Here is a 15588-nt window from a genome sequence, read left to right as displayed (position 1 = left end):
ATGCATATTTATATCGGATAAATATTTTTTTTTTTAAATTAATCATATCTTAAATTTTATAAATAAAAGGATTATAAAATGCTGCATTTATAACCAATAATGTTTATTATCTAATCAAAGAAATGTTGAGTCTTTTAAAAAAATTGAAAAATATTTTTTTAAAAATATTATTAAAAAAATGATATTGATATGAAAATGAATAAAAATGCACTTTTTACCAAGTCAAGTTGATTAAAATTATGACTTCTTTTTTATCTTAATTACAAGTACACTCTTCATTAATTATTATTATTTTTAAAATATAAATAAAACATTTAACTTGTTAATGTACTGATTAGTAATTTTAATATTATAAAACAATTATTCTATATTGTAAAGTTGAGTTCACACTATCAAAAAAAGAAAAGGAGAAAAACATGAGATTAATTCTGTATTCTTCTATTTGATGTGTCTATTGTCCAAGCTAAATCGACAGCTTTTTAAGGTATTCGAAAAATTTTATAAATAAAGATAGTAATCTCTATGTATTATAATTGCGAAAGTAAGCATGTTTGTTTGAATGTTACGCTTTCACGCTAAAACTAGCGAATGGTTTTTAATGAAACTGTACAGCAGTACAGCTCATACTTCAGAATAAAACATGAGATATAATTTATAAAGATATATTATAAAAAGTATAAAAAATTTAAAAATGATTAATGAGACAATAGAAAGTTTTTATGAATTTCGTAGGCATAGAACCACGATACTGCACCTTCTAACTATTTAGACATTTTAAAATCTATAAAATAAATTGATTTTTCCTACTATTTGAACGTGCTAACTTCACACAGTTAAGATACAGTACTTAAAAACTGTATAATAAAAAAGCTTCATTTAAATAAGAAATACAGTCAAACCTGGGTAAGTGAGAACTGGATAAGTGAGAAAACTCTATGAGTGAGAGTAATAGCCAGGACCCGTCATTTTCAGCTCCTAAAACCTCTATTAGCGAGAAACAGAAACCTCTGTAAGAGAGAGTCGTTTTCCCCTCATGGACCTACGTAAGTGAGACTGCTACTTATCTATACCTTTATAAGCGACAGCCGAGGTTTATTTATTTATATTATTTAGGAGGAATATTTACTACATTCGTACTTGCTGTGACTTGTTATTGCTGCGTACCTCTATAAGAGAAACGCTACCCATGTACCTGCATTTGTGAGAAACTCGGGTTAGTGAGCAAACTATAAGAGAGAATGTGATTATGCTCCCTTGAACTCTCGCTTATCCAGGTTTGACTGTAATTGAAGTGTTGCTATGTGCAATTAAGAACGTTAACTGAATTTAAAACTAAACTATCCAATTGCCATTAAAATTAATTTATCAACAAACTTATTTGAACATAGTTAATTAAGTAATTATAAATAAAATAAACAAAGGTGTGTTTTTATAAATAATTATGGTAATATTTATTAATATCTAATGTATCATAGTAATTAAAACGCAAAGTGATATAGTCTTCATTAATTATAATCAAATTGATAGTGAACGAACGATCGATTAGACATAAATACAACTGTAAAAATGTTTTTACTAATGAAATTTATTACGTAAGAAGGAATTACTTAATAGGATCGATTTCTGACGTCTATTTGTGTCCTGTGTTACAAATATTTGAAACAACTATTATTTAGCAACAATTTATGCAAATTATGATACCGATAATCAGAAAGAGCTTAACCACGAATTGATTGAACTTCCCCAAGAAAACTTTTTTTAAAGTTATTTAATATAATCAAAATATAAACAAGAATTCGCAGATTTTAAACGTTATTTCGGCATAGTGTACTATTTTCGTAACGTAGAAATATCAATATATTGTATAAAACAAAGTCGCTTCTGCCTGTCTGTCAATAATCCCTATGTAAGCATGCAAGGATTGTTTTTATACATTTTTAACCTTCGGGAGGTGGAAAGGTGGAGCGAGAAAGTGGATATGAATAATCGATGTACACTATAAAACTGTAACCCCTACGCAAGGGAATATGAGGAGTGGTCGTCCTTACATAATACTCGAGTTTAGAAAAGATTTAAAGAAAAATCACTGGACAGTATTATTATCCAAAGTTTAAAAATATTAAAAATAATTTATTCACACCTTGTTACATAACCTAAAAGGAATCATAAAATTAGATATTAAAGACTCCAGAGACCACACACGTCGTTTTTACGAAGTTGTCTATATCAATACATTAAAACAATTTATATAACTACACGTAAAAGAAATAGTATTAAAGACCTTTTGTCATTAAATTTTTTTTATGTTCTACTGATGATGATGTATTTAAGTCCCTCTTAGCCTCCCATCCCACCGTCACTAATAATTCTGAACTTGTACGCATTTTTCTAATAACGTAACCATGATCATCTCTCTGAAATGAAATTAGACAATAGGGATTATAGTTTATGTGTAATCTGTAAAACATAAGAGAAAATTAATGATCTTTTGTTGGAGCATTAAAAGAAGACCTATAACTAAGCCTTTTGTTGTTCCAAAAAAAAAAAAAAAAAAAAAACATAATACACGCATCGTCCGTGGATAATTCTTGTTATATAATATATTTTATGCGTTCATGTGTATTCATAAATACATATATGGGTTTGTTTTCACTTAAGTACTCAACCCAATATGTGAGTGCATTACGTTTGGTTTGATTAGGATATTTATTATGACATAACATAAAAATTGCATTGTAGTTCTAAACCTGCATGTGACTATACTTCTAGATGTCATTAGGAATTTTCCAAATAATCGAATGATACATTGCGTTGGGCTGCATTGGATGGGTTTTGCAGTTGAGCTTTCAAACTATTCAAGAACGGCAAGAGACAATATACTTAAATATTCTGATTTCGAGTCATAAAAGCACTTTTTTCTTTTAAAATAGTCAAATTAAAAATCGTAATTTTTAAACTGTATATCACGTGACCTAAAACGCGGGTAAGCCCTGCTGTGATGTCATAGCGGTATGAGTCATAGACCATCAGTTAGTTCAGTGTAGACAGTTGGGTATAATATATACATAAATAAATATTTATATTTACTATAATCAGATGTCTATGAATATAACTTTCAAACTTATTTGTGTTATGTCGTATAGTGATATCCATATTACGTCATCAAATTGGATGCCCGCGTTTTTGACAGTTTAAAAAAGGTTTAAAATTTAAGTTTTTGGCAAGAAAACGTGTGTATTTTTCCGAAATAAATTTTTGGTGGCTTTTATTAGCAAAATCAATATTTTGAAGTACTTTTTCAAAAATAGTGGAATACCCTATTGTTGAAGCTATACAATATGATGGAATCGCATTAATGAGATGTAAGTAAAAACAAACCCATAATAATCGGAGATGAATACAAACACTGATAGAGAATGAGTATATTATACAGAGGTTATGACCTCTCTCAGAAAAATATATATACAGTTTTTTTTTTAGATGTTGTTTTATTCTTCGCATCTAAACAAGATTCCTCTTCCTATTATTATTGTATATTATATTATGTGTGTAGTGCACGCAGTATTTATTTTATTTTTTGTTTTTTAATAAATTTAAAACGAAGAGAGTATCTCACGTCATTTAAAAACTTTAAAAAAAATTATGTTGATGATAAAAACCTACCATTATTTATTTCGATTTAAACCAATAATAATAAATGTTTTTTATATATAATACTTATACTCTTGTCCTATTTTAAAGTATATCACAATATTTTTTATTATTATTTGGGTTCAATTATAAGTAATTTAAAATGTATGGGATTCGAATTTAAATTTAAACAATTTTTTAAAAAAATTAGATTTAATTTTATCGAATTTGAACTTTAGAATAATTTTTATTTCACACGGATTGAAAGTTTCGATGAGAATATTTGTTTAAAATTATCCCAATTATTAAGACCAGGAGTTAAATTTATTTGACTAAGCATAATAAGGAAAACGAGATTTGCTGTCTGTTTCGTTTTACTAAGATTCTAAATATTAATATACCAAAGTGTAATACCGATAACTGGAACTTAATACAGGATTGTTCAATCAGATGTAACACGTAATGTTCATAAAATACACGCCTCGACCATCATCTAAATGTTAATATTTTTTTGGACAAAGTGCAGCATCTCATATTTAATTGATATAATCTTTTTGGATAAAAACACCTTCATCTACGGATTGTGTAGTGAGATTATAACGTAGGGTGTAAAAAATGAAGTCTATTTTTTATTTTAGTTTTATGCGAAATCTTTTAAGAAAAACTTTTTTCATGATAGAATAAAGACTGTCAAACAAAAGACAAAGAAAGGTAATCCAAATTGAGTTTTTGAGAAAGAAGAAAGAAAGGTAATCCAAAATGAGTTTCCTAACTTTAAAACATACAAAATGTTATATTTTCTTAGTTATATTTTTATTAATCGAATATCGAGTATACTCCATTTAATATTAAAAATGATGTCAGCCAAATGTCAGCCTCTGGACTGTCTGCAGCAGATTATTCGTTTGAGGTAATTTTTTATGACTTTTCGCAAGTTTCGGAGGCATTATTTCTGCTATAACTTGACTGCAACGCTCGAATTGCTAGATTGTATAGAACAAGCGAACAATTCGAGAGTTGAAAGTTCTTGGAGTTTAGTTATACGAATTATATCGTAAATCGAATGTTTCAAACTGACATATGACGTTTGAAAAAAACCAAAGAAAGTATTCGCAACACTCAATTTACAGAGTTGCAAACTTAGGAAATTGAAATGGATCACATTTTACTGAACTTATATTCTCAGCTTTTTATCCCTTTAAAAATGAATAAGGAAGCCAGCACCATGCCAAACTTGACCGTTCGAACAATCGTTTGTTTGAATGGAAACTATTGTTGCCAGTTTTTAAATTACCAAAGTTTTTAAAAACACATCTTCAAAATTTTAAAAATGTAATGTCGATGATGTCCAATATAAGTTTTATTTCTTCAAACTCTGAAAGCATAGCCTCTGTTCTCAAAATTTTATATAGAGGTCGTGTGAGTAATTTAAATGAATTTTTTCTTGTGAAAAAGAGTTCAATTAACTCTAAAGATTTCATCGTTATTTTTCCTTCCATTAAAAATATACAACATACTATTGAATTATTTATAATATTTAATTCCACAATAATATATATAATAATAAAATATATTGTATTTAAAGAAAAATGTATAAAATAACAGTCGTTAGTTAGTAATTGAAGATAATTACCATTTATTTATTCCTAGATAAAATAATCTAGATAATAGTTTTGTGTAGTATTTATTATACGCATGTAATGTAATGGCAGTGAATAGTGATGTGTCGGGAACTGGTTTTTGATCTTCAAATCAACTATAATTATTTCTGTAGAAATAAAAATTTTTATAATTTCTTTATTTAATTATAATAATTAATACCATGAAATAAAATATATGTAATACTTCAGTGTCCAGATAGACATGTATGATTTTCAGTTCGACCGTGATTTTACAAGTGTCTGCCATTCGATGTTAAAATGCTGGCCTAGTGATACTATAAACATAAACAGACTCTTAGAGAGCACTTATATCATTTGCCTACTTGCATCAGAGTGGTATCATATTCGATTCCCGACACGCTGGAAGTTTTTGTTTTTTTTTTTTGTGTATAAAGTTGGCCTGGGTCAATATCAATTCTGAAAATTTTAGGGGGGTTGCCCGATTATTTAAATAAATAAATGACTAGAAAAACGGTAGATGGATGATATGTTTTCATAGATTTCTCCAAAAATATTCGGTAGAAATTAAAAAAAAAACTATTTAAATTAAAGTTAAAACTTGAATAAACCATTGAAAAAAAAAAAAACAAAAAACAACAACAACCGTTGTGCCCGACTAATTAGGGATGTATAAGCACGGTAGTGGGGACACAAATCTAAAAAGAATATATTTTTTCAATTTTGATGGTGAATTATGTTATAATTTGACAATATAAGCCAAAAAGTAAGAATAAAATTTTTCGATATCTGGAGTAATTTTCGATATTTCGAAAATCAAGGGAGATATCGAAAAATTGTATTCCTATTTTTCGTCTACATTCATGAAGTTAGATTTACCGTGAAAGTTGAAAATAAGGTACAAATAGTTTCAACCACAGGTCTGAACTTATCTTGGCGCTTGTACAACTAGCGTACTTCCGACGTGATATAATTTAACATGTTCCATAATTTTCATGGTGTAAATATGATAAAAACTTGTCTATCTGAATCCACCACCCATCCATGTCTATAACCTTTTTTATTTTTAAGTTGTGATTAAAGTGCGTATAGGTATCTACTTTATTATTACAATTTTAAATTTTATTTTAAAAGTTATTGTTATTATGCTTGAGGTATGGGAGTGTGAATTACAAATGTAGATAATCTACTATTTATATGTAAATTTTTTTTTATTATACATTTCAATTTCCATTCAATATGATTAATGCGCGTGAAATAATTTGTTCATGTAATAGATTTTTTATTACTTGAATAATTTAATCTTGAAATCTAAATTCTAAGCGTTTACAATTCTGATATGAATAATTTTATGTTTAAAAATCTTCGTAAAGAATAGGATAATCTACTATGTTTGAAAAAGTACTTTAAAAATAAGGATTTCGGCAAAATAGATACGCTTTTTTGCCATAAAATAAAATTTTAAACCTTTTTTATTCTCTTGAAAACGCTGTCATCCATTTTGGTGACGTAATATTAGTAAAAATAACAGTTGTATATGTATAAATAACTCCACTATTTGCCAAAATCAATTGAATGATTTACAATCTAACAAATTTTATCAGGCAAGTTTGACATTACCCAGCGACTCGAATGTAGAAGAATTTGTTCAAGTCATGTTGTTTTCCAATTTAAATTTGTCACTACTTTTTTTGTTGGCTGGCAAAGAATAATCTATCACACTTTTCATTATAATTACCGTGTATTTTTAATAACATAAAACTCGATTGAGCTCCATAAAAATAAATAAACATAATATCTTAATCAAGAAATTATAAAATTGTGTATGCGTGAAAAATTTTTTAGTAACATTTCGTTCAATCAATTTTTATTTCTTTAATTTATTCTATCCGTAACTAATCAGGTTATTTCATACTATACGTATCAAATTCTGTTACCAAACAATTATTTTTTTTTATTAAAATACTTTTGCACGCGTGAATTATAATTAGCGGTTATTATTTCTCAATTAAATTTAAAAAAAATTTTTACAAATATATTAATTTTTTTATTCTTTTTTGTTTCAGATTTCATGAAAAGTCGTAAACGTCCATCTTCATCAATATCCACCCCACCATCTGTATCCAAAAAATTACTGGATGCAAGTACATCATCCCCGACATTGGAATCACCATCACCAATGAAAATTGCACGTCGAATACATTTAAGTTAAAATCAATAATTAACTTAACAAAACATAAAGAGAAAATTTAATATATAATTTTGTTTTTGTTAACAATATAAATATAAAATCCCAAAAAAATAAAAAATAAAAAATTCAAAAAAATAAAATAATAAATCGAATTATATATTTTTATATAAAATATAATATAATATAAATAAGAAAAATTCCCCCCTATTTTACTCCCATTTTTTGTTTTTTTAAAAAAACCAATTTGTATTTTACAAACAAAAAAAAACAAAGATTGTGTATTTCGCACGATTTGTACAAAAAAGAATTTATTAAAAATATTTATTTTGTTAATTAAAAACATTTATTAAAATGGATGAATAAAAAAAAAAGAAATACTGGCGCACAGGTCAAATGTGACTTTTGAAAATTAAATTGTTGTCTTAGATCTTCAGACACATGAGTGTGTCAAAACTACACATTTGTGAAACGTTAATTTAAAGACCCTCATGTGACCTAAGTCTAAGCTACAATCAATTTTTTAAATCAAACCTTTGATTTAAAATGAGGAGAAATTAAAAACAATGTCAGTTGAAGATGTTTCATTTATTGGATCACTACGAATAATTTTATTCGATGAAACTAATACTTGAATGCAATATAAATATGAACCAATCCAGTTGGTAGAGTAGTAAGGCTATGCCGGTTTAGGACCACTTTAAAAAAAGCAGGAAAATTTTGTAGAATCAATTCAAGTTTTTCTAGAAAGAGAAATTGCATGACATAATGTGTCTGAACCGACATAGCCATCTGCTTAGTGATTCACTTTTATTGCATTCAAGAATGTGTTATTATTAAAAAATATCTTTTTGTTAAGCTAACCACCGAATGAAATTTCGATTTTTGCCCTAATTTCCTAGATCAGTTTTTTGTCATCATCAGTATGAATTAGCTAATCGTAATTACTCTTATTATGTATGTTATTCGTTGCTAATTTGGTGGCGGACTGCACATTGATATTTTCGTGTACCTACAATTTATACTGTTCAAAGTATCTGTAGTCAAATATCATTGTGCAGTCCGCCAACAAATTAGCAACGAGTAACATACATAAAAAGAGTAATTACGATTAGCTAATTCATACTGATGATACTTGGTAGTCGAAATACGTATTTATAAAATACACAAAACTGATCTAAGAAGGCAAAAATATAAATTTATATCTTCTATAATATTTATAACCACCGAATGTTTCAAACCGCCTTTTTCTAAGAGACCTGGAATACTTATTCATTCCTGATCTTTTAAAAATCGATATAATATCACATTAAATAGTGTTTTTCGTGAAGAACTTATGAAGGAGCTACTGTCATAACTGCATCCTCCTTCATAAGTTCTTCTTTTTTATCTAAATGATCATTGTTCGGCCATCACTAATAAATAATCTAACTTTTCCATCTTGTATACTCAATTCTAATATATTTGCACCGCTTAAAACATTCTAAGCGTACTCATCACATATAATGTTACAGTTACACTTAAAATATTTCAATTGATGCATTTTAAATGGTACAGAGTATACCTATACCAAAACTGTTATTTTGTCTCCATTTTAAAATTTTGAAATGATTTAATATTACATTTAATCTGTGCGTAATTTAAACAAAAAAAAACAAAAACCTTAATATACAAATGAAAACGATCTCTTTAAATAAATAAAAATACATTTTATTAGTAAAATAAAAACAAATATTAATATAAATAAAATTTTTGTAACATATTAAAAAACAATTATTTTTAGGATTTTGATTTAGGACCTTTTTTTTTTGTTAAATAGAAATTATATTGTATAATATATTTTGTGAATATTTTCTTTAATGAAAAAAGAATTGTAAATCGATTGATTCCGAAGTTATACGAGTAAAACCGACTGGATTCTCGGATAAATTCGTGTAATTGACAACTTTTTAAAAGGCACAATTCATTGAAATTTTTTATTAGTCAAGTATGATTAATTAAATTTCAGAAAAATATATAACGCAATTTTTTTTTTTTTTAATTTTTCGGACCATACAAAATTTTTCTTTCAAATTATTTTTTAAAACAATTATGTATACAAATTTATACGTACATATATACATATATATATATTTATTTTTAAAATTTTTTTCTAGTTTCTAGAATTACTTTCGTCTTGATCTCCTTTGTAAAGTTTGTTTTAACGACATTTTTGTTTGATTTATATATATTTTTTTAATTTATTGATATATTAATATTATTAAAAAATATATTTTTTCCTACAAAGCGATACAACTTCTTAATTTTTGATATATATTTTTTATTAATTCAGACAAATATTATTTGATCTGGATTAATAAAAAATTGATGCTGGCACGATTCAAGGCCATAGAATAAAAACCATGTATTTCTATCTGGGTATTTTCATTAACAGGGGCGTACAGTGAGATATTACAACTTTAATGTATTTTTATAGCCTCCACCTCTCTTTATGTGCACAGTTATTTTGCTAAATGTAAAATAGTCATAATTCATTGAGTATATCAAAAAAGTTGGCCATGAATGGTTTGACATTTACTATTTTAAATTTTTACAGAATACTTAAATTTATGGTTCAAAATGATGATCATAGATGAAGTAGATCTATAATCATCATTTTGAACCATAAATTACAGATTTCTGTAAAAATATAAAATAGTAATGCCATATTAAATTTTTTTTAAATATATCTTTATAAATTATAGCTCATGTGTTATTTTGAAGTATGAGCTATATTGCTGTACAGTTTCATTAAAAACCATTCGTTAGTTTTAGCGTGAAAGCGTAACAAACAAACAAACAAACAAGCACTATTACTTTCGCATTTATAATATATAGAGATAGAGATTGACATCATTGTGTTAAACAAAGATAGTAAAATATACATAAGTTGTAACCTCTTACTGAACAACCCTGTATTATGTACAAATTAAAAAGTTTTATCTGTAAAATATATATTTTTTGAATGTATAAATGCAAAAGAGTAAAATTAAAAACAAATATTTGTCTCAATTTGTGTAAAAAAAAAGATGAATAAATTTTTTTGTTGTACATATATTTTCGATTCAAATTTTTTTTGTGTAAGACATTCATTTTTGACGTAAGTTTTTTTTTTCGTGATAAGGGATAGAAATTTAAGAAATAACATCATACGTATAGATAAGGAAAAAAATTGGAAACAAAGCATTCAATTTTAATATCTATTTCCCGCCGAATTTCTCTATTGAGAATTATTTTTAATAAGTTCATATTGATCTTTTATCAGGAGGATGGTGGACTAATATTTTCGGATTTATATTTTGGTAAAGTAGTATAATTCCTTTAAAGGTATATCAATACAAATTACATCCCAAAAAATTGCTCACAAAATATTTTGCTGGACGATAGGTGTAAATAACCAGCTTAAAAGCCTTAAGGAGTCAACGCAGTACATTCAAGTAGTACGGGTTAGTTTTTTGGTAGACCGCATTAGAAGTGTGATAATCGTATGCAATTTGATAATTTCAACCTTCACAGCTTTTAATTCTATTGATTCTCATAATGAAATAATAACAGATATCAAGTTCAGATAGCGGAATCAGGTTACTCTCAAGGTAGAAGCAGGTACTCTCAATGATATTATCTCACTTCGAAACATATTTATTTTGCTAAAAGTCACTTAGAGCACAACAAGAAGTCAATCCTGCCTCCCTTTTCAAATGGGAACGTCCAAATATGTCTTTGACCATGACTTCAAAGGTCAAAAATTTAGGAAACTCGTAACGCAAGAGGGACAATCCTAACAATCTTTTTTTCCCACTGACTCTTCAAAATCTTCAGGGGTTTCTATACATTTGGGACACCCTGTATTACCAAGACCCCATTAATTTGAACACCTAATAGTCTAAGATCCCAATTAGGATCGACCTTCACCCATCTGTTTACCGGATGAAAGTTATTTTTTATGAAATATAAAATGTTAACAAATATCCCTGCAATGGGTTGCCTTAAAAAATGTGGTCCAGACTACTTTTAGTGAAAATATCAAGAGTAAAATTTTTAGAAATTTTTCACTGACTTTCATATCTAACGAATTTTGATCTACTCGAAAGTAAAAGCCATAAAGAATATGCAGCAGCTATGCTGTCTGCCTCTTTTCGTTCACTATTTTCGCATTTATACAAGTTGTGAATAGTAATTACGTTCATCTGTTAATTCATTGCCTCACATATATAAATAAAGATAATTTTATTGCAAATACGGTGGTGTATGATTGTCCACAAAATATCAGTCAAAAAATAAAATTTACAAGCTTTCCAAGTTTTGATATTTTATTAAAAGTTGTCTGGACCATATTTTTTAGGGCAACCCACAACAGGGATATTTGTAAATATTTTACATTTCATAAAAAATAACTTTCATTCGGTAAACAGATGGGTGAAGGTCGACCTTAATTCGGATCTTGTACTATAAGGATTTTTCCAATAAAATAAGTCCACTAATCTTTGAAAATAAAGATGGTAAACAGAAAAAAAGATTAATATGTATAAATATTTTTTTTAATTGATGAAAATACTCAAGTAAAATCCACTTTGGGAAAAGTGGATTTTGTGAATGCATTATTTCCTGCAGGGAGAACAAAACGAAATATCTAATGTAAAAATAATATTAAAGGCATGTGCAATGAGTTTTTCTCTTTCAAGGATAAACCATTAGATATTTCTTAAATTTACATCAATTTTTATGATATTATTTTAATAATATAAAAATTTTCACAATTAATTTTAAGTTGGGTGTTTTTTTCTTTTCTTTTTTTGTGGTGAATCGTACAAGTTTAATATTTCAATTTTTTTTAGAACATTTTCATTTACAATACATAAATATAGTAATTTTTAACTTCTAGACAGAGCAAACATATTTTATAAGGAATAAATAGAAAAAATACACCAATAAATATACTTTTCAAAAAATTGTAACAAATCACTGTGTACATAAAATCCAAAGAAAAAGTATTTTAAAGTACAAAAAAAAAAATTTTTTTTAAATAGTTTCTTTTAATTTTTCTCTAAATCAAATTTTTCCAAATTTTAATTTCGTTTCGATGTGTTGTTTGAGTGCATTAACAGCAAATGACCTAAATTTCCGGAATTGGTTTAGACTTAGTCCACCTTCATATAAAAAAAAATCAAGCCTTTTATCCAGAATTCCCCTGGCCTTTCGTACATCCTTTAATTCTGCGCAAGATTACCTACCACGATGCACTGATCGAGCCAAATTACACAACGAAACTCATATATGTAATACTCCTTTATAGTCAACTAGCTTGATACCCGCCTACTTCACTGGGCTTAAAAGTAATAACCACCTCTTTATAGCCTCCACCTCTCTTGATCTCACTTATCCCCTGAAAATAAAACTTGAAGGGATTGTTTTACTCAGCTAAAAGATATTCACAGTTTTCAATTTTTTAATTGTAAAATAGTCACAATTCATTGAGCATATTAGAAAAGATGGCCTTGAATTGTTTGAAATTTACTTTTTTATTTAAATTTTTTCGGAAATCTTCTATGGTTCAAAATAATGACCATCATTTTGAACCATAAATTGAAGATTTCTGTAAAAATTTAAAATAGTAAACGTCAGATTAAATTTAATTTTTTTAATTGTTTTTTGTTTTGTTTTGTTTTGTTTTGTTTTTTTTTAATATATCTTTACAAATTAAAGCTCATGTGTTATTCTGATTTATGAGCTATATTGCTGTACTTTTTCATTAAAAACCATTGGCTAGTTTTTGCGTGAAAGCGTAATAAACAAACATCCTTACTTTCACATTTATAATATATAGGGATAGGGATAGGGATTGACATGGCAACATATTATTCTCTCTATCCTCCACGAGACTTTGACCACGATGCGCATGCTTGTCAACTTGACAGTTCTCTAAAATAACAGTAGCAGATGCGCAGAACATGGTTTGTCACTCGGAGGATAGAAAGCACGAGAACTATTTGTCTCACTTTATCGGGATATCTTCCACTTGTAAGACCTGGCTATGTTGGAGTATTACATATATGACGAAAGTGATATATTATTTCAGTGTTATAAATATTAGAAAACACAAAAAAACAAAAATACTAAAAATTTATGGACTCATAATTCACACGAAATTTCTTCCCTACTAATAGTTACAATATTTACACAAGTGGTTATTAAAAAACAAAAATTGATATTCAAAAAAGAAAAAAAAAGGGTTTGGTTGTTTAGAAGATGGTGTGTTATTTGTCGTATTTATGTCACAAAAGGGAATGAATGTAAATAAAATTATCAAATGTTTCAAAGTGTCCTTTTGTTATATTTTTAAACAGATAACAAATATTTAAATGTCAATATCATCTTCACAATACCGACATTCTTTTAAACTCAAAAAAATAACAATACCCTGTAATAAAAAAATATTTTAACAATTTCCGTATATTTTTAGTGTTTAGGTTTTTTTTCACTTCACATAAAATAAACAAATTTAAGGGGATTTTAAATTTTTACAAAATATTTTTTTCCTTGTATTTTTATGAAAAATTTTAGATAAGAAATTTGTGACAAAATTATGGTGATTGAATGGTAAATAAATATTTAACATAATCTTAAAAAAATAAATTAAATTTTTTGTTGACTTCGATTTGAGACGGTAATTCAAATAATACCTACCACTTATTCTATAATATTCAAATTAAACAATTCTGACAGATATATTTCGATTGCAGCACAATCGTCATCAGTACTCAAAAAATTAACACAAATACAAGAAAAAACTAAACAAAATTCACTAAAACTTCAGTAAAGATTAGTAATTTATTAAAATAAATTCAAGAAAATTTAAAAAAATATAAATGTGTATTTTCCTCTTATTCATCATAATGATGTTTATGGTATGTAAGTCGCCGTGTTGCAGTAACTTCATTTGTTTAATAATGATAATATACATTTTCGTATTGACTATTCTGATCATTATAATTTGAAATGTTGCAGTATTTTTAACATATATTTTAAAAATTGAATAATTCGATTATTGTCGGACTAATTTTGTTTTTACTCCACCCTGTGAAACATAGATATTCAAAAATCGTTTTTTAAAAATTTCATAAAACTTACAAGGAAATAAAATAAATAAATATATAAATCCTCCATAATGCATAATAAAAAGTTTCAAAATTTAAAAGAAAATTATATAAACTTTTTTTTTTAATTTTCCAACACCTGTGATGTATTAAATATAAAAAAATATTGATCTCAAAAAAAATGATTTGTACAAAAAATCATTTTATATATTTTTAAAAAAAAGTTCAGTACCATTTTTAAATATTTGCTGTCCATTTTACGTGCGTGAAAGAATACAAATATTTAAAAATAATCTGTTGAAACAAAAAATGCTAAAATAAAAATCGTAGTTTGTTTAAACAATTATAATAAAAAAAATTATTTTTACCTTAGTTTTTAATATAGCTACGTTTTTTTAAAAAAAAAAAAAAATGAAAATAATAATAAAATAAAATTAGTTATAACTGATGAAAGTAAAAAATTAAAAAGTAAATTAACTAAAAATAATTTGTAAATTTGTTTAAAAATAATATCTACATTTAAAGTAATATAATTAATATTAAGTATATGAGAAGCGCTCCAATAATTTTTCTATAAAAAAAAAAACTTTTTTGGAAAATCAATAAATGCTTCGTTTGTTAGTTAAAAATGTGTTTTATTTTCTACTCCTATGTTTAGTCATTTATTTGACACAAAATATTTCAGATTATACTTTTATCGTTCGTAAAAAAAGTTAGCTACATTTGAGATGCTGCTAAAAAAAGTAAAGGTTCGTATTGGCTTATTTTCATTCTTTGAATGAGGTAAGTAATTATTTTTATGAAGATAAAATAAAATAAAACTTGAACTTCAAGAATTCTTTTTATTTGTTTTTTCCGTTACATTTGTAATATGTGGCATGTTTCGAATTATGAATTCATTTTCAAACTGACAGATAAAAGATAAGTGAAATTGATATATCAGAAAGTTGTACTTAAAATGAGTAGGTACGAATAAATATCATTTAAATACATCGATAATCCGTTACGTCAATATTTT

General features: G+C 26.4%; 1 protein-coding gene across 1 annotated transcript in view; it reads left to right on the top strand.

Annotated features, from left to right (window-relative positions):
- LOC123298094 overlaps positions 1-7543 on the top strand; it is a 52102-nt gene extending 44559 nt beyond the window's left edge. Inside the window, exon 2 of the mRNA XM_044879999.1 lies at positions 7316-7543. Within this exon, the coding sequence (XP_044735934.1) occupies positions 7316-7461 (146 nt within the window). The 3' untranslated portion in view covers positions 7462-7543. The remainder of the gene's footprint in view (positions 1-7315) is intronic.
- The last annotated feature ends 8045 nt before the right edge of the window (positions 7544-15588 follow it).

This window comes from Chrysoperla carnea, chromosome 4 (assembly GCF_905475395.1).
Source record: "Chrysoperla carnea chromosome 4, inChrCarn1.1, whole genome shotgun sequence".
Lineage (NCBI taxonomy): Eukaryota > Metazoa > Arthropoda > Insecta > Neuroptera > Chrysopidae > Chrysoperla > Chrysoperla carnea.
This window is presented reverse-complemented; position numbering and strand designations above follow the sequence as displayed.